General features: G+C 51.8%; 1 protein-coding gene across 2 annotated transcripts in view; it reads right to left on the bottom strand.

The window, feature by feature from the left end:
• BRD4 (bromodomain containing 4) overlaps positions 1-23077 on the bottom strand; it is a 41662-nt gene extending 18585 nt beyond the window's left edge. Inside the window, exons 1-13 of one of the 2 annotated variants that reach the window (XM_062636243.1) lie at positions 22929-23077; positions 21698-21791; positions 20296-20412; positions 18904-19222; positions 18014-18151; positions 15993-16128; positions 13204-13487; positions 11995-12354; positions 10871-10999; positions 8654-8863; positions 6592-6794; positions 4487-4785; positions 3012-3122 (exon numbers count right to left, since the gene is read on the bottom strand). In XM_062636243.1, coding sequence (XP_062492227.1) covers positions 3012-3122; positions 4487-4785; positions 6592-6794; positions 8654-8863; positions 10871-10999; positions 11995-12354; positions 13204-13487; positions 15993-16128; positions 18014-18151; positions 18904-19222; positions 20296-20315 — 2209 coding nt within the window. In that variant the 5' untranslated portion in view covers positions 20316-20412; positions 21698-21791; positions 22929-23077. Of the gene's footprint in view, positions 1-3011; positions 3123-4486; positions 4786-6591; positions 6795-8653; positions 8864-10870; positions 11000-11994; positions 12355-13203; positions 13488-15992; positions 16129-18013; positions 18152-18903; positions 19223-20295; positions 20413-21697; positions 21879-22928 lie in introns of those variants that run through there. The other variant, XR_009968018.1, reaches the window with a different exon arrangement.
• Positions 23078-23727: the final 650 nt, after the last annotated feature.

Raw genomic sequence — 23727 nt, 5'->3', positions numbered from 1 at the left:
GAACCCTGCTCAGTGAGCTGTGAGGATGAACAGGCAGAGCCCAAGTCCCTTTGCCACGAAACGAGCCCAAATCTGGTCACTTCCCAAGAGGTTTTAAGCTGCCCCATGTGGCTAAATCCCAGCCCAGCCTAAGCAGTGATGCTGGAGGAAGCATCCCAGGTACTCAGGGAGCTCATTCCTGGCTCTTTGCAAGCAAAAAAAGTCCTCCCTAGGTGCTTCCAGGCTGGAATTTGGGATCATTTGCATCCTCTAATGCCTAATTACAAGCAGTTAAACGAGACTAACCCTTGCCACCGGCACCACTGGGCTCCCAGAGCTAAAGGCTCAGCCCCAGCACCACAAACGCAGTATTAGCATTAGCAGTTATGGCTTTGCCTCCCTTTGAAGCAGATTTGGGGCTAAACACTCCCGATTTCATACAATGAGAGGGTGGGATGGAGCCGTCGCGTGGGTTCAAGGGGGGACAACAGAAGGAACTCCCATTTCCAACGCTCTGGAGTGCACCAAGGCAACTTAAAGGAGAAGAGAAAGGAGCTGTAATTAAGTGCAATTAATCCCGGCTCCTGATTTCAGGGTGTCAGCCTCCGTTTAGAACAGCCCTAACCGCCCTTCTTGGCAAATCCAAGAGGAATTAGCACAGGGAATACTGGGAAGGAGCAAACCTGAAAGCAAATCCTCAGCTCAGTATTGTACAACAGCAAAAGCAATGGCCCTGGCCCGCTCGGGGTCATCAAATCGCATCAGCTAAGCCAACGAGAGAATGCTCGGGGTCAAAAACGTGTCTTAAAGGGGTTTTAGAAGGTCTTAAAGCATCTTGAAATGGCTTAAAACACAGACTTAAGGGACCTTAAAACATCTTAAAATGTCTTAACCTCTTAGAAGATCATTTTAGAAGGTCTTAAACCATCTTGAAATGGCTTAAACCAGAGTCTTAAGGGATCTTAAAACATCTTAAAATGTCTTAACCTCTTAGAAGATCACTTTGGAAGGTCTTAAAGCCTCTTAAAAGGTCTTAAACCACCTTAAGAGGTCTTAAACCATCTTAAAATCCCACTTAGAAGTGGCTCAATGGATCCATCGGATCTTCCTGAGGTCAGGGGTTTCAGCATGTGTTTTATCAAGCACAGGAGGAAAACCTCATCGAGACTGGGAATTAATTGAGTAAAAGAGATTAATTCCCATAATTATCATCCAACCCAAAGCATTCCAGGTTGGACAGACTGAGCTTATCCGTGCTGGAGCAGCACTTAAGCCTTTCCCAAGCACCGGTGCGGATAACATCAGTCTATGCTGGCCAACTCAATCCCAAGTACTCATATTTGGGATGGCAAACACTGGAAATACATGGGATTTGGGGAAAAGCAACTAAAAAGAGGACAAAACACCAATGCAAGAGCAACCTCTGGGCTCTTCCGCACCCAAAGAGCCAATATTTGGGGAGAAACACTCCAAAAAGAGCATTTTCCTCTCTATGGGAATGCAGGAGCAGGATTTTGCCTGGAGAAGATTCCAGGCTGATCCCATGTTTAGGGAGTGCTGCTCATTGAAACGAAAAGGGTTTGGCACTGCCACATCCCCAACATTCCCATCTTCCACCTCACATCCCTGCTGCTGTGCTCCAGAGGGATCCCTGAGATTGATCCCTAGAAACCCCAGTTGAGGATCTGGCTGCGGATCCATCATGGGCTTTGGGGGGAAAACAGAGGATTTTAGACCAAACCCCATTTGGGGATCACAGCAGGCAGGTTTAGTGGGTGGATTTTAACAGATGGGCTCCATGGGATTAAGGCTCTGGATTTGGGATGAGTTGATGTTGGCCAGTGTGACTGGTAAGGTGGGTCACGATGAACCGGTCACGCTGATTTTGGGTGATCCCGTTGGGAGCTTGGGATAAACCAAGAGGAATGGGATAAAACTGGTTTTTAAGAGGATCAAGGCGGCGGGTTTGGCTTCTCCCCTCAAAGCCTGGGCAGATTCAGCACCAACCAATTCCAGTTTCTGATTGCCAAGAGCTGACCCTCAACATTCCATCACAACCTAAAACTTCCCTGGAGAAAGGAAAAGGCCATTTCCACTCAAAACACACCAAAATGGGTAAAACTGGTCGAAGATACCGACTTATCCCAGACAAACACATCCCTCAAAGGTGGAATATTGCTGGGAAGCACTGGCTCAAAGGCAAATCCCATCAATCCTGTTGAAATTTTGAGGGTTTTTGTTCATTCTGGGGGATTTCTACCCCTTTCCCCAGTGACTTTTGCCCTCTGCACCCAAGCAGGCAGGACAAGAAACCCCCATTACTTTCTGCCCCGCTCACCTCCTGCTTTGCCAACCCATAGGAGATGCAAAAGTTGCCTGAAACCTCTGGATTCCAGGTTGACCAAGCAGCTAAAAGCAGCTTTAAGTGACGGCACAAGCTTTGCTTCCCTAAATCCAAGCAGGGAACATGAGCAAGGAAAGCACGACCATGAAGAACAGCCTAAGTTTAAGCCCGGACTACGACGGTAGGAGGGAGAAGCAAAGACTTAACACAGAGCACACGCCACTCTGGTGACAGAAGTGAAGTTTTTAATCAAGCTGCTGTGAAATCACAAGGGTTTTACCACCTTAACCCCTCTTTCCTCCATCCTTTTCCCCTCTCTGCGGCGCAGGACAACGTTTTAAAGCCCTCCTTGGGGGGCAAAACCACCGTGCTTCTCTCAACACACCAATGCAGGCCCATTAACCAGACAAAGAGCTACCTTGGCACGTGGTTTAGAGCCCTCAAGCCTGAGTTTAGCAAGGAAAAGCTTAGGAAAAAAAAACAACCATCGTGTCGGGCTTAAGACCCGCTCGGAGACAACGCGGCTACGGGTGGTCCGTGGCGAGCTCCAACAAGATCAGGGTTTGAGGGGAGGGGGGGTTATAAAAGACAATAAAATAATTAAAAGACCGAGCCAGGAATGAAAATGTATTTATTTATACAGAAAAACCAGGGCTAGGACTGAGGCGTTAAATAAGCTGCGTCTAACCTGTTTCTGACTCTTCGCTGTCGGAGGAGCTGGACTCGCTGGTGCTCTCAGACTCGGAGGAGGAGAACCCCTTCATCTTAGAGGAACCAGCAATTACATCCACCTTCTCTGCTGCAAGAAGACAACAGCGTCGTGTTAGAGGCTAAGGAGGGACCCCAAAGCCAAGACCTGCAGCACCCCAATGTTCCAGCTAAGCCAAGCTTGAAGCCCGCGGCTCTGAGTTCTACCCCTGTAGGGATGTGGTGGGGTCTTGGAGGTGAGGAGGTGGTGCAGGGTGGAGAGTGATGTCCCAAAGGACTGGGAGCAGTGGGATTGAAGCCTCTCCTAACAGATGGCTTGTTCCTTCTTCAGCCTCCTAAACCCCTCTCTTGGCACTTTGGGCTTAGGGGAGCCCTAAGCCCATTGGGGGCTTCTCCTCCACCCTGTGTCCAGCAGGAGCTGGGGGTTAATCCCATGTGGCTGAAGACTCAACTTTGGGTTTGAGTTGTTGGGATAAAGAGGTGGAAAAGGATACAATGTCCTGATTTTAGTTATCTTAAACAGAGACTAAACCAGGGCAGTTACAGCCCGAGAGCTGCTCAAAGCCATGGGTGATGCCTGAGCCCTTTACTAAACCCCTAAAACTCCAGACTAAAGAACTCAAATCCATGTTTTGCCAGGGGACAGAAGTAAAAAAGAAAGCTCCCAGGAATAAACTGGGCTTCTTTTCCATTTGGATTTATCCCAGGAAGTAACTGGTATCCCTTGGCCATGGGAAATCAAGAGATTCCCTTTAAATCCCCTCCCTTCGCTTGTTGCCACATCTCCTTTTCTGTGGGTGATTCAGGTCCAGAAGGGTTTTGTTGTTCTTCAGCCATTAATAAATGGGTATTTATAACAAAACACAGATTTTAGGAGATGTTAACAAGAAAAATGGGTATAAAATACGTATTGAAACTGAATTTGAGGCTGCAACAAACGGATAAATGTACTGAAAATCAGCTGGGAAGAGATCAAATTATTAAAAGAGAGTAAAATAGATCAAAAGAGAGGAAATGAGATTAAAACATCCATTAAAAAGGAACTCCCAGATGTATTAGAAAAGGGGGAAAACCCTTTTCTACCTCCAACAAGCGGAGGTGGGAAGCTCAGCCTGAATCCTGCCACATTCCAGAGCGTTCCATGGATGCCAACGGGGAGGAATTGCTTTTCTCCCACCTCATCTCTGCTCTCTTTTGGACCGATATTGGTTATAAATCAAATAAAGATGATGGATATATGGGAATGTGGTGCCAGCACATTCCAGCTCCATGTTGGGATTTAATCAGTGCTGTGAAACTGGAGAAATAAGTGAATTAAAGGAATGGAATGAAGTAAAAACCCTCTGGGGGAGCGAAGAAAGGCCTGGAGCACCCGCTCCCACTGTTCCTCCTCCATCTCTGCCTTAATCCCTGGAAAAATCAGGAGGAAAAGGGGGACTGGAGGCTCACAAGTACCTTGAGGTTTCCTCTTCTTCCGCAAGCAGGAGGTGACGTACCGCTCCAGCTCCCGCAGCGTGGAGGGTTTTAAGGTCTCAAAGTCAATCTCGATCTCATCGGGGTTGGAGTTCTTGAGGGAAGGCTCTCGGGACTGGATGATGTGCACCACCCGGCCCAGCTTCTCCCCAGGCAGTTTGTTAATGTCCAGGCTCAGCTGCCTCTTCTCCTCGTAGGACATGGGCTTACACTTGTCCTCCTCCTCCGACTCGTAGGCTGGAGGGGGTTTGCTGTTCTTCACCGCCACCGGCTCCTTCTTACTACTTAAGAACAAGTTAAAGGTTATTCTAGAGCAGGGCCAAAGGAAGAAAAAGCAGCTGCTTGGGTCTAAAGCTCTGCCAGGTAAGGCCTGAGCCATGCTGGGGTTGAGTTTTACTGCAGATGAGCCCCTGATGCAGTTAGAGCTTGAGCTTGAAGCTCAGTCGTGAGGCTGGGAGGCAGAAAGCTGAGCTCAAGCTGCTGTTAGACAAGAAAGCTGAGCTTAAACTGCTGTTAAGACACCCAAGGTTGAGCTCAAACTGTTCTTAGACTCCCAAAGTTGAGCTCAAACTGTTCTTAGACTCCCAAAGTTGAGCTCAAACTGTTCTTAGACTCCCAAAGTTGAGCTCAAACTGTTCTTAGACTCCCAAAGTTGAGCTCAACCCACTGTTAAGATACCCAAGGTTGAACTCAAGCTGTGATGAAGATACCCAAAGTTGAGTTCAGCCCACTGTAAGGCAAGAAAGCTGAGCTCAACCTGCTCTTAAGACACCCAAGGCTCAGCTCAAGCTGTGACACCCAAGGTTGAGCCCAAACTGCTCTTTGAGTAGGTTGAGCTCAACTTTGGGAGTCTAAGAGCAGTTTGAGCTCAACCTTGGGTGTCTCAATCACAGCTTGAGCTCAGCTTTCTTGCCTTACAGTGGGCTGAACTCAACTTTGGGTATCTTCATCACAGCTTCAGCTCTACCTTGGGTATCTTAACAGTGGGTTGAGCTCAACTTTGGGAGTCTAAGAACAGTTTGAGCTCAACCTTGGGGGTCTTAACACAAGGTTAAACGCAGCTTTCCTGCTTTACAGTGGGCTGAACTCTGGGTAAGGCAAGAAAGCTGAGTTTAACCTTCTGTTAAGAACACCCAAGGCTCAGCTCCAACTGCTCTTAGACTACCAAAGCTGAGCTCAAACTGTTCTTAGACAACCAAAGCTGAGCTCAACCCACTGTTAAGATACCCAAGGTTGAGCTCAAGCTGTGATGAAGACACCCAAAGTTGAGTTCAGCCCACTGTAAAGCAAGAAAGCTGAGCTCAATCTGTTAAGACACCCAAGGTTGAGCTCAACCCACTTTAAGATACCCAAGGTTCAGATAAGACACCCAAAGTTGAGTTCAGCCCACTGTAAAGCAAGAAAGCTGAGCTCAACCTGCTGTTTAAGACACCCAAGGTTGACCTCAAACTGCTTTTAAGACACCCAAACTGAGCTCAACCTACAGTCAGGCAAGAAAGCTGAGCTTAAGCCACTGTTGAAGACACCCAAGGCTGAGCTGCCCGTCCCAAGAGTCGCTCTCCCAAAGAGAAGAGCAGCTCCAGGAGGTCACTGAGCAGCTCCAGAGGGGAATTCCTGACATCCAACACTTGGACAGACCCAAGCTCAACTGCTGCTGCTTGCTTCTCACTGGGACAGGCTGTCCTGGAGCCTGGTACCCCATATGGGGACATAAAGCCCAGCATCTGTGTTAAATCTGGTTCTTAAGAAGGGAAAAACCAGCTTCAGGGACCCCAAGTTGTGGTTATCTCCACGTGGGGCATCTCAGACCTGCCTCCAAGTGCCCAAATCCTTCCCAGAGGAAGGGAAAAGTAGGAAAAATGAGTGGATTCATGGATCTGTGCTGCAAGAGAGCAACTCCATGTGATCCCCCTCTCCCCCCCTCCTTATACTTGGGGTGTTTGGAGCAGCCAGATGGAAGAACATCAGCTCCAAACCCCAAAGCTGACCTCGACCCTGACATTCCTGGTCAGGAATCCCAAATGTAATTCCATTCCTTAGCAAAAAAGGGAAGGAAAACAAGGAAAACCCAGCGGGATGGGGTTTACCTGGAGGTGCTGCTGCTGTTGCTGTTGCTTTTCTTGGCCTTCTTGGATGGTGGCTCCTTGGCTTTGATCTTCTTGGTGTCCTCCAGCTCCTCCTTCTTTTTGTGCTTCTCCTTCTTCTTCTCCTTCTTGTCCTTCTCCTTCTTCTTTGGTTTGTTCTGCTGGGGCTGGGACAGGGCCGCGAGCTGCTCGTGCACGGCTTTGAGCTGAGGAGGAGACACATTCCAACATCGGGATGCATCCCAGATCCTCCTCCTCTTCCATGGGGACACCTATGGGCCTCTTCCCGCTCCCATCACCCCCATGTGAGGGGATTCAAGTGATGGCCATGGCCAGGGACAACCTCTGGAAGGCCCTTGGTGCTCCAGAGGGTCTGGAATCGCACCCCCATGTGAGGGGATTCAAGTGATGGCCATGGCCAGGGACAACCTCTGGAAGGCCCTTGGTGCTCCAGAGGGTCTGGAATCGCTACCCATGTGCAGGCAGCGAATTCCTGCCTTTGGGAATCACGTTGGTGCCGTAAGCACTAACTGCAGGCAGTGAATTCCTGCCTTTGGGAACCACCGAGAAGCCATAAGCACCAAGTGCAGGCAGCAAATTCCTGCCTTTGGGAACCACCATGAAGCCATAAGCATTAAGTGCAGGCAGTGAATTCCTGCCTTTGGGAACCACTTTGGTGCCATAAGCACTAAGTGCAGGCAGCGAATTCCTGCCTTTGGGAATCACTTTGGTGCCATAAGCACTAAGTGCAGGCAGTGAATTCCTGCCTTTGGGAATCACTTTGGTGCCATAAGCACCAAGTGCAGGCAGTGAATTCCTGCCTTTGGGAACCACCATGAAGCCATAAGCATTAAGTGCAGGCAGTGAATTCCTGCTGTTGGGAATCACATTGGTGCCATAAGCACTAAGCACAGGCAGTGAATTCCTGCCTTTGGGAACCACCATGAAGCTATAAGCCCTAAGTGCAGGCAGCGAATTCCTGCCTTTGGGAATCACTTTGGTGCCATAAGCACAAAGTGCAGGCAGTGAATTCCTGCCTTTGGGAAGCACTTTGGTGCCATAAGCACCAAGTGCAGGCAGTGAATTCCTGCCTTTGGGAATCACCATGAAGCCATAAGCACAAAGTACAAGCAGTGAATTCCTGCCTTTGGGAAGCACTTTGGTGCCACAACCACTAAACGCAGGCAGTGAATTCCTGCTGTTGGGAATCACTTCGGTGCCATAAGCATTAACTGCAGGCAGTGAATTCCTGCCTTTGGGAATCACTTTGGTGCCATAAGCACTAAGTGCAGGCAGTGAATTCCTGCCTTTGGGAATCACCATGAAGCCATAAGCCCTAAGTGCAGGCAGCGAATTCCTGCCTTTGGGAACCACCTTGGAGCCATAAGCACCAAGTGCAGGCAGTGAATTCCTGCCTTTGGGAACCACCATGAAGCTATAAGCATTAACTGCAAGCAGCGAATTCCTGCCTTTGGGAATCACTTTGGTGCCATAAGCATCATGAACAGGCATTGAATTCCTGTCCTTGGGAACCACCATGAAGCCATAAGCACCAAGTGCAGGCAGCGAATTCCTGCCTTCGGGAATCATTTTGGTGCCATAAGCACCAAGTGCAGGCAGTGAATTCCTGCCTTTGGGAATCACTCTGGTGCCATAAGCACAAAGTGCAGGCAGTGAATTCCTGCCTTTGGGAATCCCTTTGGTGCCATAAGCACCAAGTGCAGGCAGTGAATTCCTGCCTTTGGGAAGCACTTTGGTGCCACAACCACTAAACGCAGGCAGTGAATTCCTGCTGTTGGGAATCACTTCGGTGCCATAAGCATTAACTGCAGGCAGTGAATTCCTGCCTTTGGGAATCACTCTGATGCCATAAGCACAAAGTGCAGGCAGTGAATTCCTGCTGTTGGGAATCACTTTGGTGCCATAAGCACTAAGTGCAGGCAGTGAATTCCTGCTGTTGGGAATCACTTTGGTGCCATAAGCATTAACTGCAGGCAGTGCATTCCCTTGGGAACCCATCATTCCCAACCGCCCCAACCCACCGCATCCCTCTGGCCCCGGGTACCTGCTCCTGGAGCTCCGCCAGCCGCTGGGCACGTTCCTCCTCGGAGTCATCGGAGGAGCTGTCGCTGTCGGAGGAGCTGTCGCTGCTGCTGTCACTGGAAGAGGGGGGAGCCACCTTGGTGGGAGGTGGCACCACCACGGGAGAGGAGGCTGGGATGACGGGCTCCTCCGGCTCATCCGGCATCTTGGCAAAGCGCATCTCGAACACGTCCTGCGAACACGGGGCAAGGGGGTGAGGGGGGAAACAATGGGATCTCAGCCATGTTCCGCATGGATCTGGGGCTCTCCATCCAAGCAAACCCCCCAAGGAGCATCCAGGTCAGCTGGAGTTGTGACCACGTCCAAGCTGGTTTTGGAGGACAAGACCAAAACTCCTTTCAAAGCTTCTTGAGCTCTTCCACAGTGGATTCTATGGGGAGCTCCAGGCAGGAATTGCAACCTCAATCCCTACTCCTCTTCAAGCTGCCTGGGTTTTCCCCATCCATACCCCTGAAAACCACCTCCGTGCAACCCAAACTCTGTGTAAGGATATTCCTGTTAGCCTCAAGAATGAGGGCTGCAAAACTGGTGCAATTCCAGTTATCCCACGGGTGGGAAAAGTCCTTTGCTCCCCTGGTTGGGGGGAGTTCAGAGCCTGGTTGGGTGCTTCATTAGCAGCAGCTTTTCCAGGTCCTGGAGATGCTGTTTTGCTGCTTCCTGACTTCATTGGATGCTGAGGCTCAAGCATCACAGGAATAAGGAAGCAGAAGACACTGGAAGAGAAGGAGATTCCCAGCTCCTTCAGCATGGATCTTCACGTGTGGATCTGTTGCTCAATCACTGCCCTTAATGGCTGTTTACATCCCAAGTATTGTCTTCCATGAACAAGGAATTCCAGTTCTTCATCACCCCCAGAGGCAAAGGGAGGTTCTTCACTTCCCAGTGCCAACATGGGAATGAAGCTCATCCATGGCCCTGCCATGGGTAGGGACACCTTCCATTAGAGCAGGCTGCTCCAAACCCCGTCCAACCTGGCACGGAGCACTGCCAGGGATGGAGCATCCAAACCTTCTCCATTCAATCCATCCCAGTGTCCCAGCACCTTCAGAATGGAGAAATCCTTCCCAATATCCAACCTCAATCTCTGTCATTTTAAAGCCATTCCCCCTTGTCTCATCCCTCATTCCAAGCCCCACTCCAGCTTCCCTGGAGCTTCTTTCCATGAGCTGGCATCAAGCCTGAGAACCCAAGACATCTTCTGATGATGATGATGTGGGTATCAAAAAGCAGCAGAACAGGATATTCCAGAGGCTGGCATCTCCAGGATGAAGGGATCAGGATCGGTGTTGGCCAAGACATGGGCTGGTTACAGGAGCTCAAGTCCAAACCTGCATCTTTGGCCTTGTTCCCAAACCTCAAGGGATTTCCTTCTCCTCTCCTGCAATGGGAGCTCCACCACCATGTCCTGCTGATGGAATTGTGCTTTTCCATACTCATAATCCCAACGGATTTGGTTCCTGCAACCTCACATCCTGCTGAGCCCATGCTGCGTGCACAGGATGAGACATCTTCCCAGCTCTCAGGATGCAGTTCTATGTGGATTTTGGGATGTCCCAACACCAGGGTTGGCCTCAAGTGTCACCTGAAGCACCAGAACCCACAGCCGTGGGGAATGTCCAGAGTGTTTTAACAACAGGAGGTGAAAAGTTTGGGCCCAAAATCCACCACAGGAGCTCTGGAACCCTTTGTAGGTGTTCTCCATGGCTCCTGTGAGCTCTTCCAGCACCCAAAGGAGCTCAGACCTCCCCCCAGAACCAAAGTGCTTTTTCCTCCTTTGGCCACATGTCCTCGTGTGCCAGCCCCAAATTAACTTGAGGAATGAGGAGGATTTTATGGAGCAGCTGAGTGTGTTTGAGACACAGAGCTAATTCCTTAGTGCCAAATCCTCGAGGAACAAGAGCAGGAATGTTCCCTGTGAGGATGCTGGAACTAAAGCATGAGTGCTCTGGGGACAAAAGTGACCCTTTGGAGCCATGCTTTTCCTACTCCTTGATCAAGAGGTGAAAAGATGGGATAAAGATGCTATTAAGGAGCTTAAAGGAGCAACTTGGGCTGATCCCTTCACTCCCAGCATCACTTCCATAGGAGAAGTGGGACTCCTGATCATCAACTCCCACCCTGGAGATGCTCTTTCAAGACCATGTGGTCCTCGTGCTGTGACCACACGGGTGCCCCTCACCTGCAGCTTCCGTGCCATGGCCACCACCTCGTGATCCGCTGGGTTGTACTTGTAGCAGTTGGAGAACATCAACCGCACGTCTGCCGCGAATTCCTGCGCGTCCCGGTATTCCCGGCTCTCCAGTTTCGACTGGAAAGGAGAAGGAAAGGGGAGGGGGGGAAAACCCATCAAAACCCTGCTATGAACTGTGGAAGTAGCTCCAAGGGGTGAGTGAATAAGCACAGCTCTGGGATGTCCGTGGATTTCACACACCCATCTTCTCCCGGCGTTGGAACAACTGATTTTGGCCGGAAGAGCGACAAACGTTGGCCAAACCCCACCTCATTTTGGTCAAAGAACAACTCATTTGGGTCAAACAAAGGGATATGGATGGTTTAGAAAGGAAGAGCTGGCTCAGGGCATCCTCAATGATGTGAAGACAACGAGGATGTGCCCTCCAAGTCACCTTCTTGAAGAAGAAAGAGAAGGAAGAGCCATGATCCTTGTGGTTTCAGTGCTGGTGGAACCTCAGCATGGAGTGGGCTGTGGGAAGGGAAAACTGAGCCCTCTGGATCTAAAGCATGGGCCCAAACTGGAGTCAGAGCTGAGCTTCAACTGTGGGCGCTCGAGTTCAGCCCACAGCCAAGAGGCTGGATCTCTGAATCATGGATTGAGGCTTGGAAATCAAACAGTTAAAAGATTTCCAAGCAAGGAATTCTGGATTCCCAGCTAAAGCTGGATTTCTAAAGCCATAAAGTTGGGCTTCTAAGTAAGGAATTACGGATGTCCAGCTTTAAGGTAAGGCTTCTAAACCATGGCTGATTATCTCCAGGGGGAACAGGGGTGACTTTGCAGTCGGTGTGTTAAAATCCAACCAGTCCAATGATGAAGGGATGTTTTGAGGGGAAACATGGATGAAGATGAGGACAATGGGCTTGGTTTCAATGGAATCAATTTGTTCCTCTGATTTAGGCTCTCTGAGGCCACCCCCTGGGGGAGCTTTACCCAATAAAGGGCATTGTCCATAAACCCCATGCGAGCATCTCCCAGTGCCAGGAGAACAGCAGAGATCCGAAGCGAGAAACCCCCTCTGGTCCTACTCAAACCCACAACACCCGTGTCCCTCCCATAGGCCCAGGGCTTACCTTGATGGTGCTCAGGTCCATGGGGTGCTTGATGATGTCGCAGTAGTCATGCAGGCCTAGAGCCTCCACGTCCACGGGCTTGTAGAAGGGCCAGGCGTAAGCAGCGTGTTTCTTGGCGAACATCTCCTTGATGATCCCGCTGCAGTACTTGAGCTGCTCCGAGATCTTGGTGCTCTTCTCCACCAGGTGCTGTTGGGAGTCTGGAACATCCTTCTTTGGAGGCTTCACGGGCCGGCTGCTCTCCCGGCGAGGGCCCAGCTTGGTGGACTTGGGCTCGGTGGGCAGCGAGGAGGAGTCGTGGATGGGGTCGATGGTGGTCGGGGTGGTGGTGTCTGCTTTCCTCTTCACCCCTTTTTTTGTCTAGGATCAAGGGAAGAGAAACTGGAAGTGAATCGGTGCCAGGGTGTGCTCCTTTGCTCTGGTGAGATCCCACCTGGATGCTGCAGCCAGCCCTGGTGTCCTCAGCTCAAGGGCACGGAGCTACTGGAGGCCACAGGGGATGGAATAGGCCCCACATGGAGCCAGGCTGAGAACATTGGGGCTGCAGAAGAGAAGCTGCGTGGAGACCTCAGAGCAGCTTCCAGGGGCTTAAGGGAGGGAGCTTCCATGATTGCATCTTACACACGTAAACCCAACGTTACTTCTGGCACCACGTTTGGGCTTCAAGCTGTGTTTCTCATAGCTTTGACTCAGATTCACCATCACCGGGGCCTCAATTAGAAGGACACTGGAAGGACACTGTCCTACAAGGAGGACACTGGAAGCCCTTCCAAAATCCTTGGATACTGCTGGTCTGTGCTGAGCTCGACAGGAAAACATGGATTCTCTGGCGAGCCCCTTCAGCAAGCCAAGGTGTTCCTCCTGAGTCATCGAAAGCCCAAGGAAGGTTGGTTTTAAGAGGATAAATGGGTTGTCCATGCAAACCATGGTGGGATTCATCATGGTTGCTCCATGGACTAGCGTGAGGTGTCCCTACCCATGGCAAGGGGTTGGAAGTGGATGACGTTAAGGTCCTTTCCAACCCAACCCATTCTATGGGTCTATGACTCTACTCCCGAAGCCAACTGGTGTCAACTGCAGGCTCCCAAAACGTGATTTTGGGGACCCAACTGCAGTCATTCCCCTTCGAAGCAGCACAGCAAAGGGTGCCCATTGCCCGCCCATTGGCATTCCAAGCCACCACGGGAGGATGCTTTGGGAAGCACTCACCTTCACAGGCTGGGCGGGCGTCGGGATAACGGGAGGGTGAGGCTGGATGGGCTGCGGCGCCGGGGCCGGCGGCGCGGGGGCCTGGGGCGCCGGGGGAGGCGGTGCAGGAGGTTGAGGAGGCACCATGGTCATCACGGGGGGCTGGACGATGAGGTCGGGCGTGACGGAAGGGAAGGGATGAGCCGGCGGCGTGGGCTGGAGCGGCTGCGGCGGCGCCGGCGGCTGCGCCGGGGACGATGCTTGGGGGGGGTTTGGTACCGTGGATGAGCCTGGTTTGGAGGTCACTGCCGAGAGAGGAGGAAAGAGAAGGTTGGAACATGGAGAAGGAAGGGTGGAACACGGAGAAGGAAGGGTGGAACACGGAGAAGGAAGGGTGGAACACGGAGAAGGAAGGGTGGAACGCGGAGAAGGTCGGAATATGGAGAAGGGTGGAACACAGAGAACATTGGAACATGGGGAAAGGTGGAATATGGAGAGGGCTGGAACATGGAGAGGGCTGGAACATGGAGAAGGTCGGAACATGGAGAAGGTCGGAACATGGAGAGGGCTGGAACACGGAGAAGGTCGGAACACGGAGAAGGTCGGAACATGGAGAGGGCTGGAACGTGGAGAAGGGTGGAACACGGAGAAGGGTGGAACACGGAGAAGGTCGGAACATGGAGAAGGCTCGAACACGGAGAAAGTCGGAACATGGAGAAGGTCGGAACACGGAGAACATTGGGACATGGAGAAAGGTGGAACATGGAGAGGGCTGGAACATGGAGAAGGTCGGAACACGGAGAAGGTCGGAACACGGAGAAGGTCGGAACACGGAGAAGGTCGGAACACGGAGAACATTGGAACATGGAGAAAGGTGGAACATGGAGAGGGCTGGAACATGGAGAAGGTCGGAACATGGAGAGGGCTGGAACATGGAGAAGGTCGGAACATGGAGAGGGCTGGAACATGGAGAAGGAAGGGTGGAACACAGAGAAGGTCAGAACATGGAGAGGGCTGGAACATGAAGAAGGGTGGAACACGGAGAAGGCTGGAACATGGAGAAGGTCGGAACACAGAGAGCGCTGGACCAATGAATTAGCACCTTCCAGTTGCCGTCCTGGAGGTGGGTCCTTCCCAAGGGCTGTCTGAATGGCTTCCAAAGTGATGGAGCCCAAGTACCAAACCCCCTCCAGCCCAAGCCCAACATCAGCCCTTCCCTTCCCAAAGGGATTTCCTGCAGGCAGGGCAGGGAGATGAGTGCCTCTCCTCCTTCCCAACCACCTTCCTAAGCACTGGTTCTTCATTTGAAGCCAAAAACTGGGCAGCTCCTGGGGACTAAAGGCATCAAAGCTGCTGCTGGATGAGGGAAACCTCTCCCCATGGCTGGAGCGAGGTCCTGCTGAGGTGATTTCAACCATGGGGCAACCCCAAAAGTTGGGACACAAGGCTGGAAACATCCGTGTTGGCCTTAAACCCTGCTCCAACCACACTTCCCAACATCCCAGCATGGTCAAACACCCTCCAAAGGGGGATGCTGTTGAGCTGGATGATGCTGGGACATGTAGAAGATCCCATGGTCCTGCTGGGGTAAGGTGGAGCTTGCTGGGCCCACCTGCCTCCTCTAACCAAGGAGAGCTCCCTTCTGCACATGGGAATATCAGGAATGGTGCCTGAAACTGGAAGAATTAAAAGGAATCTCAGCCAAGAGCAACCCAATGGTGACCACGGGGCTCTGAGCCTTCCCTCACTGGCCTGGTGGTGGCACTACAGAAGCATTTTCTCCTCCCACAGCTCCTCCAGCAGCTGCCAAGTGGGATTTTCCCTCTCTCATCCAGACAGCTGGTTCCCAGAATCCTTCCAGGAATTCCTCTGCTGCTGGGAAACTGGGATCGCAGCAGCCCCAGGCTGAGACTGAGAGAGCATCCCAAGAGCTGGGAGGACCCAAAGCATTCCAGAAGGGCTTTGGGATGCTCACAGGCAATAAATAAGGTCCAAGCACCTTCCTTTGGTGATGCTCCTGCACGTGATGATGGCCTCGGTACCACAGAGGACTTGGATTAAAAGGATGGGAATGCTACAAGAACAGGAGATGCTGAAGTTCCAAAGGGGATCTCAGAAGTCCAATGAGGTGTATGGAGCTCCCATCAGGGCCAGGATGTTCCCAACCCCTTGAGGAATGACCCCACAGTGTCTGCAGGCAGTGTTGAGCCTGGGGAATGGCTGGTATCCCAAAAAAGCAAGCTAATGGAATGCCTGAGGTGTCAACAGGGACTTGGGAAGTTGTTCTGTCTCCAGTAGCTGTCACATTCACACTCAACTGTGGTGTCCACAGTGAGAAGGTGGAAATGGTCAGAGAGGGCCAGGAAGGAGGACTGGAAGAGTGGGAAAAATTCCTGAGGGTGAGAGATTCTTATGGAGAACAGGGATCTGGAAACAGAGGAAGCCTTTAGTATGACCACGTTATCTGAAGAGGAGATGGAGCTGCTGCGTTCAGACCAGGAATGTTCAAGGAAAAGAGGAGATTTAGAAACAGGAAACAGCAGATTTACACTTTTCTACGAAGAAAATGGCTGATGGAGATGGGATCCTGGGAAGTTCTTCCCTGTGAGGGCGCTGGGCCACTGGGATGGGTTGAATGGAGAAGGTTTGGCTGCCCCATCCAAGGGGCAGGTTGGAGCAAGCTGCTCTATGGAAGGTCCCCCTCCCCATGGCAAGGGGGCTGGAACTGGAGGAGCTTTAAGGTCCCCTTCCAACCCAACCCAACCCAAGCCAACCCATGATTCCCTGATGCAGGACTCCATGGCTCCTACCTGCTTCCTTCCTCGCGCGTCCTCTGCCTTTCGTCTGGGCGATGACGATTTCCGTCTCCTCCTGGGTCATTTCGGAGATCTTCTGCAGGAAAAGCTTTTCCAGAGCTTCTGCCATTAAGACTATGTCATCCCCTGGCTGGAGAGAAACACACAGGAGACATGAGGCATAATTCCCACCCTCCTGAGGGCTGCTCTTCCCATTATTCCCATTGCGGAGCAGGATTAACGGCCCCGGTGTGGACAATTCCTCGCCCTAAAGCCCTTCTAGAGGTAGAACCAGATGATGGGCAGGGCCAGCACCGAGATGAGCTGGAGAACAACCAAGCCAAGGTGTTACCTGCCTGTGCCAAAGGCTGTTTTCCAAGGGAAGGGAAAAGAGGGAGAGGTGGCAGAGGAGCGGGATTCACGCCGGATGGTTGTTCCCACCACACCAGATCGCCCTCGCTTGGTGGGTCTCATGGAAGAGGTGTCCCCACAGAGCATCAGGGGTGAAGAAGAGCTTAGGATGGGCTTTGGAAGGGAACTTCTTCCCTAAAAAAGGAGGTTTTCCAGGAGGAATTGGACTGGGTTGAGACATCCCTTATGGCTAAAGAGGTGGGGAAGGAGAGGATGGTGCTAAGAGGACCTGGAGGAGAAGAATGCATTTGTGGAGGACACCCAATGATCTGGCCAGGAGCACCCTGCAGCCAGGCAGGGTGAGAAGAGCCAAGAGAGAAGGGCTGGAACGACAGCACAAGAGCCTGGATTGATGAGAAGGCAATAAACTCGTGGCCAACGGGTGACACCAAGAGAACCATGGCATGGTTCGGGTTGGAAGGGACCTTCAAGCTCATCCAGTTCCAACCAAGGGGCAGGGACACCTTGTGCTGGACCAGGCTGCTCCAAGCTCCATCCAGCTCCGGCTCTGCTGCCAACGTAAGGATGGTTAAAACCATTGGCTGATGGTCTGAGGCCTCCATGATGCCCTCAGAGATGTTTCTTCAGCTTAGATGCTTTTGAGCTCTCCAGCCTGGAGGAGATGGGTGAAGATTGGGGCAGCCAGGGTAAAGCTGACAGGGGAAACACCACGGTGGGAGGTGTCCGAGTCATCTGAAGTCTTTAAGAACCTCCCCTTGCTGGAGTTGCATCACCCTGGCTCAAAGCAGAAGGGCCAAGGGCCAAGGAGATGGCTCTGAAGGCCTCCAACTGCGAGTGTTTGCTTGGAACTGCCTGCAAAGGGCTTGTGCAAGAGGAGGAGGAGGGGAACGGGGTCAACGCACGCGAGGGCGAAGCAATGGGGCTGGAGAGGAACCAAACGGGAACCGAAACCCTTGGACAATGAGGGGTCAGGAAGGAAAAGGCTCCCAATGACTCCCAGGACCCTTCCTTATTGCTCATGATCCTTGTGGAGCAAGGGACCAGCCCAAGAACCTCCTCCAGCTCCCCAAGCTCCACCATCACGCTCCCAGAGGCCACTGTCCCATCACCACCATGGATGGAGAAGCCTTTAGATGCTCCTCATCCACCCCAAGAGCTCTTCCTGCGCCCCGGGAGGTTGCACAACTGTTTATGGGATGGATTTCAGGCTGTTCCTCACTGCCTGGAAGAGAATCTGCTCCGCTGAGGTCAGGGTTGGGCACGACCCATGAGCTCCTCCATCCAGCCCTGGTTTTAACTTGGAAGACTTTAGGGTTCCAAAGCAGCTCTAAGGTGGTTTCTTCATGAAGAACCTACTCCTCAAGAGCTCGTCTGACACCATCTGGAGCTCTGCTCAAGCCAGATCCCAAGAAAACCATGAAATCTTCCTTTCAAGAAGAGGAAAAGGGGAAGAAACAATTCCTGGACTACTGATTCCAGCAGGGAAGACTGTTGGGGTGTGCAGCCCTGCCTAAGCTCCCTCGGGTTGAATCCTAATGAAGTTGTTCTTGGAGGTGGTTCTCTTAAAGACCCATTCCAAGCAGCACCATGCCCACTTCCACCCCGTTCCAAGGAAGGGGTGGCCAATTCCCATTGGAAACAAGGCAAATTTGGGAACTCTGTACCTTATTGTAGATGTAGCAGTTTGTAAACATGGTGTTAAAATCCTGGATACATTCTTGAGCATTCCAGTAGTAGTTGTTCTCCAAACGCTTCTTTATTGTTCCCATATCCATTGGGGTTTTAATGATCTTGTAATAATCCTGCCAAGAGGAAAGAGGGAAAGGTCAGAGTGGGAATAAGCCATCCGTAAATGGACCTGGATTCCACCACCTCATCCCTATGGAATGAGCCTCCATGCCCAGCACTCGGCCACCAATGGCTTCTCCACTGGGATTTTAAGTTCAAACCTTGGGCAGTCCAAGTGTTGGATCACTGAGTCCAGCCACTGGATCAAGTCCAGCCACTGGATCAAGTCCACCTTGATCTAACAATCAAGCCCAACCACGAGATCAAGCCCAACCACGAGATCAAGCCCAACCACGAGATCAAGCCCAACCACGGGATCAAGCCCAACCACGGGATCAAGCCCAACCACGGGATCAAGCCCAACTTGATCTAATGATCAAGCCCAACCACAGGATCCAGCCCAACTTGATCTAATGATCAAGCCCAACCACGGGATCAAGTCCAACCACTGGATCAAGCCCAACCATGGGATCAAGCCCAACCACGGGATCACCACTGGATCAAGTCCAAGCATTGGATCAAGTCCAAGCACTGGATCAAGCCCAACCACTGGATCAAGCCCAACCACTGGATCAAGCCCAACCACTGGATCAAGCCCAACCACTGGATCAAGCCCAACCATCGGATCACCACTGAATCAAGTCCACCCACTGAAGATGGCCTCTGTGATGCCAGGAGAAGCCTGGACCCCCACACCAGACCCATAGGGCCTCACTCCTTCCACCGAGCACCATCACCCAGTCTCTCCCCTGCACCCTTTACTTACAGGGAGGTTGAGCTTGACAGCGTCCACAGGCTGCTGGAAAGGCCACGCAAACTGGTGCTTCCACAGGGTCTTGAGCACCACCTTGAGCAGGTACTGCAGCTGGTTGGTCTGTCGCTTGGGTTTGTTGGGGTTGGAGGTCTCCGGCGGCGGGGGGTTCACACCTACGACGTTGCCTTGCTGGGGCTGAGCCTGGGACTGCGTCGTAGACATCTGGGTGGCTTCAAGGCCATCCCCCATCACGGGCAGGTTTCTGAGTCTCGTTCCAGGGCCGCTCTCTGCCGACATGCTATTGATCCCATTGCATTCCTCACCGGATACCCTGCGGAACAAGGGCAGGGAGGGCACATTTCAAAGCCAGGTTCTGGCCCAAGGCGGTGCTGAAAACCAACCGGTGGAGCTCCGTCGGAGCACCTCGGGCCCCACTCGTTTGGGCCCATCAAATGATGTCAGATGGGTAAGGAAGGCTGTGCCAAGGGAATTCCATGGCCAGGAGTCAGCGGTGCTCTCTTTGCTCCTGATTTTTACTCCTGTCCTTGCCTAATCCAGCCAAAAGGACCTCAATGTTCTCCATAGGGTTCAAACGCTGCTGGCTCGCGGCAGGAACCACCTTCAGCTCCAGGGTTGAGTTTGCCAACACTAGAAGAGACCTTAAGCTGGTGTTTGGCCAACTTTGAGCCCCACTAAAGGAATGCAGGGCGAGACATGGATCTCCTTTCAGCTCCTCAGTAGTCCCCCCCCCACCACCATGGGTCAGCTAACCCCAATTTCATGCCCAAATCCATCTTTTAGGTGGATGTTGAGCTTCCATGAGATGGTTTAAGCTGGACCACACAGTGCACAGACCCCCATGTAACTCATAGTGTCTGCTTTTGGGAAGTGATTTAGGTAGATGATCCCCTTTAGGTCCATCATCTAGGCTGACAAGTCTTTCGGTAGATCATCTAGGGAGGTCACCTTTAGGTAGGCAATCCCCTCCAAGATGGGCCCATCGTCCAGTTTAATGCTGAGCACACGTTAAGCTTAAGACATGCAGCTCTGAATTTAGGGTTGGGTTCATATTCTGATGCCTTAGAGCAGCCCCATGGCTCTAGTCATGGACGGGCTCTCCACACGGACCACAGAGAGGAACAAGCCAGAGACACAAAGCAATTTGACCTCCTATGTCCCCCCTCAGCTGTGGTCCATGGCTTTAACTGGTCTAAATCTAACCCTGAGCACCCTCACAGCCCAGGGCACACCTTGGTCTTTACACAATGGGTTTAACTTCAGGGCTTCGAGTGAGTTGAAGCATCACTTAATGCTTTGTGGCACATTAAAGGGAAGCTCCCAAGGGACAAACTGCTCTTGGCCAAGCACAGGGAACCCTCTGTTCACTGCAAGGAGCTACTTTACCTTGTAGGATACATTGCCATAGAATTTTGCCCCAGAAAATGATGCAGAGTCAGAAGTTGCTTGGCTTGTCCATCTATCTTCCGTGGCTTCAGGCACAGATGCCTTCAGATACCGTATCTGAGGGAAGAAACAAGCAGTTAAGCCAAGGTAGCAAGCAAAGGCATCCAAAATGAAGGTACCTTCAGAGAAACAGGGACTTCTCAATACTCCAGGGAAGGAAAGGAACCAACAGACCCCTGCAAACACAGGGCCACCAATGGAAAAACAAGGAATTGACACTGGAGTTCAGCTTTTTCCAGCTATTTTTCCACCTTTTAGACAAGCTTATTCCTGAAATGCATCCGTTCAAGGCCCAAGACTGGTTTCTTCCCCATATTTATCCTTGCATTTATCCCATACCCTTTCCACTGGCTCCTTTGGAGGGATCCCACCACCTTCCACTTGTGTTATCAACTCAAGCACTTGTTTCCCCTCAAGGGGAGCATGGTCTCATGCTGGAGAGAGGCTGAGGACAGGGGATGGGATGAGAAGGAACAGCTTCCAACGGGAAGAGTTGGATGGGATATTGGGATGAAGCTCTTCCCTGGGAGGGTGGTGGGACACTGGGATGGGTTGAATGGAGACGAGTCGGATGCTCCATCCCTGGCAGTGCTCAAGGCCAGGTCGGATGGGGCTTGGAGCTGGATGAGCCTTAAGGTTGTGTCCTGGTTTCCAGTGCTGCCTGGAATCCAAGCCCCCAGGAGAAGGCAGCTCTGCAAGTGCTGCTGGCACTCAGCAGAGATGCCCAAACCCATCCAGATGAACTTAAAATGCCCAAATTCAGCCTCAGTGGTGGCCACAGGGGGACAGCCTGGTGTGGCTCAAAGCACCAAGAGGCGTGGGAGATGGAGCTGCACAGGGATGTGGGAGCAGGGACCTCCTGTCTGAGGGTGGGAGATGCCACAGGAATACACCAAGATCCTGAAAACCGAGTTACTTTGTGCCGTGAAGCTTCTCCCTGCCCCTGTTTCTCCCTGCTGGAATCAGCTCCCTAGGAAAAAGCAGCCTCAAACCATTCCAGGAGGGATTTAAGGGATGGGAGGGACGTGGCTTAGGGGTGCACTTGGGAGTGCCAAGCTAATGGTTAGATTCAATCTTAAAGGTCTTCTGCAGCCTAAATGCTTCTATAAGCCCACCCAGCAGCGGGATAACCAAGCTGAGATCCAGCTCTGCATCCCCACAACAGGATGAAGGTTCATGGAATCCCATCTCTGGCAAAGCCAGGGATGTGTCCCCTGCATCCTGCCTGAGGGTTACCTCCATCCCAAGCACTCAAAGCTGAAGTGTGAAGCTCATTCTGGCTGCACACCACTCCCACAACCCCCAAAAGCTGGGAATACCCCCAGCCATTTGGGATCCTGACCTGAAATCCGAATGGACCCGTTGAGGTTTTCGGCTCTTCTTCACCAGCTGAACCCTCTGACCTTCATTTTCGAGGCTACTCTTGAAAGAAAGATCTGGAAGGGAAAAGAAAGGAGCATTAACTCAGCATCAGAGCCCAAAGGCAGGATGAACCCTTCCCCTTTGCCTTCTGCTCTCCGTGTCTCTGCCTTTATTCATAGGAAGCAATATGTATGGGTTGGAAAACCAGGAATGAAGGGGTGAGAAGCGGGTGGGGATGGGGGAAGGATCCAAGGCAATGGTCCAGCTCCATCACCCAAGTGAGCAGGAGTTCATCTGCGCTCACAAACCCATCACGGCTCTCTGAGAGCTTCCACAAGCACAGCTTCACCTCCAGGTTCCACACCTGGCTCTTCCAAGAGCCCTTTCCAGTTGTTTAAGCCAGGTTTAACTTCGGGAAGACCTGGATTTAATCCAACCCAGGCAGCTCAAAGCCTGGTTTTGCAGCTTCCAAGAGGAGCTGAGCCCCATTTGTGCTCCAGTTTGCAATGGGCATCACCTAACAGAGCACCACAGATGAGGTTTAAGCTCACACCACAAAGACAACCCCTGGAAGGTGACTGGAACCATGACCAGCACTGGTTTAACACTGCCATCATGCACTCCCCCCACAGCCCAGGAGCCACTTCACCACATCCAAATACCTTAAATTCCATAAAACCCAGCTTGAATTCCATTCTCAGGGGCTTTAATTCCATTCTGGGGCCAGGCCAGGCCATGAAGGACATGGGAGATGTGACATCCCCCCCCCCCCCCAGCAAAGGGAATTTAGGGCCTAAGGACCAGCTTCACAGCCCCAACTCACTCTAAACTCAGCCCTAGAAAGGTGCAGGAGGCTGAGCCTGCCCTGGGATGAGGAATCCCAAGGGAATTGTGGAGATCTCCTGCTTTCCATCAGGTTGCTCAGGGCTTGGTCACTCTAGAGCCATTGTGGAGGCTGGAGCTGATCTGAGGAGAGCTCTACTCCCCCTTTTTACTCCTAACAAAGCCCAGCCTGGAGGAAGATGGACACTGACACCCTTGCAGGGAGGTAAATCCACATGGATCCTGGAATACCCCGAGGCATCCCCTGCTCCTGCCTCCCTGTGCTTCCTGATACAGCTCATGGTCCATCCCAGCCACGTGAGGTCCTTTTAGGGATCTGAAACCTTCAAACCCTCCTCATTCCACCAGGATTGCTGTCCCACACCTACCTCCATTAACAGACCTGCTCCAGGAATACCATGGATCACGTTCCTAGCACTAAGCCCACTTAGCTGATAGCATAAACTCCATTAAATCACAAGCACAGGTTGGTTTTCCTCTTGAAGATGCAGGAGCTTGTGCTCCTCCTCTAGCATCCTCTGTGGGGCTCCAGCAGCTCCAAGAGCTATAGGGAGAAGACACCAGGTCTCCTGCTGAGGGTTGGAGCTACAAGCCCCACTAAACCATGGTGATTTAAAGGGTTTGTATCACCAGTTTTTCCCCATTGGGATACATGGGGATGAGCAAGAATCACACACATTAAGACAGGGGGGGAAGGTTTCAATCCTGAGCAATGAGTGAAGTCCAGACTTGAAGAAAGGGGTGGAAAGGATGGGATAAAACAGCCAAAAAGGGGGAAAATAAGGATTTTTTTTCCCCTTGAAGAAGGCAGAGAGCAAGGCAAAACCCCTGTAAATGATCCATGTAGTGCCTGAAAATGGGATTTAAGGGAATGATGATGATCTTAAACATTGGTCAAGTCCTGGAAGGTGACAAGAGGGTTGCCACTGGCTGAGCTTTAAGGTCCCTTCTGACCCAAACCATTCCCAGCTTCCATGAAGCCCCTCAAGATGGGATCATGTCCCGGATGAAATCACTGCTGCCCACTCATTACCTCTCCATTGGAGCCAAGCAGGAGGTCACCAGCACCCAGACACCCAAGGCCTCCATGGGACACATCACCCCAATGCTGGGTGCAACAAGTCCTTCCAGAGGCACTTGTTGTGTCTGGGAAGCTTATCTCCATGC

The sequence above is a fragment of the Pezoporus occidentalis genome, unplaced genomic scaffold, assembly GCF_034315485.1.
Source record: "Pezoporus occidentalis ecotype Australia unplaced genomic scaffold, CSIRO_AGI_Poc_V1 ctg473, whole genome shotgun sequence".
NCBI lineage: Eukaryota > Metazoa > Chordata > Aves > Psittaciformes > Psittacidae > Pezoporus > Pezoporus occidentalis.
Note: the sequence above shows the minus strand (reverse complement) of the source record. Positions and strands in the feature narration are given on the sequence as shown.